Source organism: Zophobas morio, unplaced genomic scaffold, assembly GCF_036711695.1.
Source record: "Zophobas morio isolate AGI-343-1 ecotype UQ-CSIRO unplaced genomic scaffold, CSIRO_AGI_Zmor_V1 ptg000026l, whole genome shotgun sequence".
Taxonomy (NCBI): domain Eukaryota; kingdom Metazoa; phylum Arthropoda; class Insecta; order Coleoptera; family Tenebrionidae; genus Zophobas; species Zophobas morio.
Window position 1 is genome coordinate 13,326,918 of NW_026972131.1, and position 2,552 is coordinate 13,329,469.

The 2,552-nt window shown below is 34.1% G+C and overlaps 1 protein-coding gene across 8 annotated transcripts in view; it reads right to left on the bottom strand.

Moving 5' to 3' along the window:
- LOC135136458 (leucine-rich repeat flightless-interacting protein 2) overlaps positions 1 to 2,552 on the bottom strand; it is a 30,192-nt gene that overhangs the window by 18,488 nt on the left and 9,152 nt on the right. For 3 of the 8 annotated variants that reach the window (XM_064065726.1, XM_064065734.1, XM_064065728.1), the window contains exon 1: positions 2,317 to 2,514. The exons of 4 other annotated variants lie outside the window; for them this stretch is intronic. In XM_064065726.1, coding sequence (XP_063921796.1) covers positions 2,317 to 2,514 — 198 coding nt within the window. Of the gene's footprint in view, positions 1 to 1,603; positions 1,800 to 2,316; positions 2,515 to 2,552 lie in introns of those variants that run through there. One more of the 8 variants, XM_064065729.1, reaches the window with a different exon arrangement.

The following is a 2,552-nucleotide window of genomic DNA, read 5'->3' on the forward strand; positions in this document are numbered from 1 at the left end:
AAACATTGACAAATCGAAAAACCTAAAATTTAAAAAATTGAATAATCAAAGCTCGAGAAATCTAAAAACTGAAACTGAAAAATTAGAAACTCCGAAATAATTGGAGAATTGAAAAATTGAAAAATCGAGAAATCGAACATAAAAAAGTCGATTAATCGCGAAATCGAGAAACGGAAACTTTAAGAACGCCAGAAGTTGAAAATTTCGAAAATCAAAAAATTGAAACTGAAAAATTGGGAAATCGAAAAATTGAAGAATCAAGAAATTCAAGAATTATAAACTTGAAAAATCCCAAAACTGAAATATCGGAAATTAAGTGAGAAATCAAAAAATTGAAAGTCGAGAAATTGAAAAACCAAAAAATTGCAAATTCGAAAAATCTAAAATTTAAAAAATCAAAAAATTAAAGAATCGAAAAATTCAGGGATTAAGAACTCGAAAAGTCGCAAAACTGAAATATCGGAAGTTAAGAAATCGAAAAATTGGAAGTCGAAGATTGAAAAATTAAGGAATTGAAAAATCGTAAAACCGAAAATTCGAAAAATCTAAATTTCAAAAATCAAAACCTCGGAAATCGAAAAACTTAAAAAGTGGAAAATCGAAAAATTGAAGATTCGAGAAACTCGATAAACGAAAACTCGCAAAACTGAAATCTTTGAAATTAAAAAATCTAAAAATTGAAAGTCGAGAAATTAAAAAACTGAAAAATTGAAGAATCAAAAAATTGAGAACTCCCTAAGCTGGAATATCGAAAAATTGAGAAATCCAAGGTTGAAAAATTAAGAAATTAAAAAATTGAAAAGCCGAAAATTCGAAAAATCTAAAATTTAAAAAAGTGAAAAATCGAAAAATTGAAGTATTGAGAAACTGAAAAATCGATAAACTGTTGAGTCGAAAAATTGAAGAATCAAAAAGGCGAAAAATTCCAAAGCTGAAATATGGAAAAATTAAGAAATCGACAGTTGAAAAATCGAAAAGTCGAAAATTCGAAAAATTGTTACACAATTTTGATTTTTTTTTTTCAAAAATCTCGATATCTAGAACACGGATTCATAAACCACAAATTCAGGACATAAAAAACGTTTACAAGATTTCAAAGGATTCGATTTTCCAATTTCAAAGTTTTCGGACATTATCTGCCTAACAAAACTCGACACAGTACTCGTACTCTAGGGGTCATGAAAAGTCGAAAAAACATGAAAGTAGCCAGTCATGCGATGGACTCAAATACAATACTTCCTTAGTTTATCCTCAGGACGAAAAAAACATCAAAAATCCACCTGTTTTTATCCCGTAAAGCAAACTTTCGCCGAGTTGTACATTCATTATGTATTGTATGTTGCATAACTATTTCATTCAATTCCGACTCTAAAAAAAAAACACGACAAAAATACTTACGACAAATAATAACAAACAAAATAAACTGATTTCCACTATTAACACATTTAAAAAACTAATATTCGACAGACCTTAAAATAGCGAAATCACGAAAACGCATTTTTTTTTATTCATTTTAAAAACGGCAACATTTACTAAAAAAGTAAACGGTGTCCCATATTTGTTGCATTAATCAGCGGTTAGTCAAGAATGAGATTCCACGTACCTTAAAGGTCATCAGAAACACTCTCAAAGTTCGGTAAATTTTGCTACAAACAAAGGCAACCTTCTCGTACAGCTTTATCAGCATTGCGGTACCCACAGATTAATTCATCGAATATTCCTCGACGGATTCGCCAGAAGCGCCGAGAAAAAATTCGAAACAGGATCGTTGGTGGTTTTCGAATGCGGCACGGTTACCTTCTGCGTGAGGCCATGACGCAAAGACAAATGATATCATCCTTATATAAAGAACATCTGTTAGAGTGTGTCAATAGATCACACAAAAGAAAACCGCTGGCTGATGTTAACCATTCAGGGCTCTCTAAAACAACCATGACACATCGAGTTTATTTGTTAGTGTTGTGAATATTTCACATGCCCCTGCGGATTTTATAAATGGATAATTAGAACGAAAACACGTTTGTTATCGCTGTTTAATAGTTATTAAGATGTTTACATTGTATTTATCATTGGCGGAGTGCCGCAAGGTTCAAAGCCTGGATCCGCTACATTTTTGATTTTCATTAACGATAACTGTGTTTAATTTAACTTTAGTGCTAAAACGAACATTGTAGGTTTGTGACAATGGAAAATCCGTTCTGGCTATAAACGAAATCAACAATCGTGTTTGTAATTTTATTTTCGACACTTCAAACCACCCAGCGCCTAAATTTCTCTCCGGTCGCCTCCGCGCGCTGACTCACCGCCCATACTCACATTTTTCTTGCACATGGACACCGTGGTCACGAACAGGACGTGAGCCGGGGCGCTCTCGTAGAGGCAGTCGCTCAGCGAGGGACTCCTCTGTATCTGGTGGCCCCATTTCGACTGGGCGGCCACTTCCGGGGCGGCCACCATTGTCCTGATGATTTTTTCGCTGACGAAACGACACCTCGCCGTCCCGAATAAAACCATTAGAAGCGTTTGACTCGGACAAATATTTGGACGAAAAC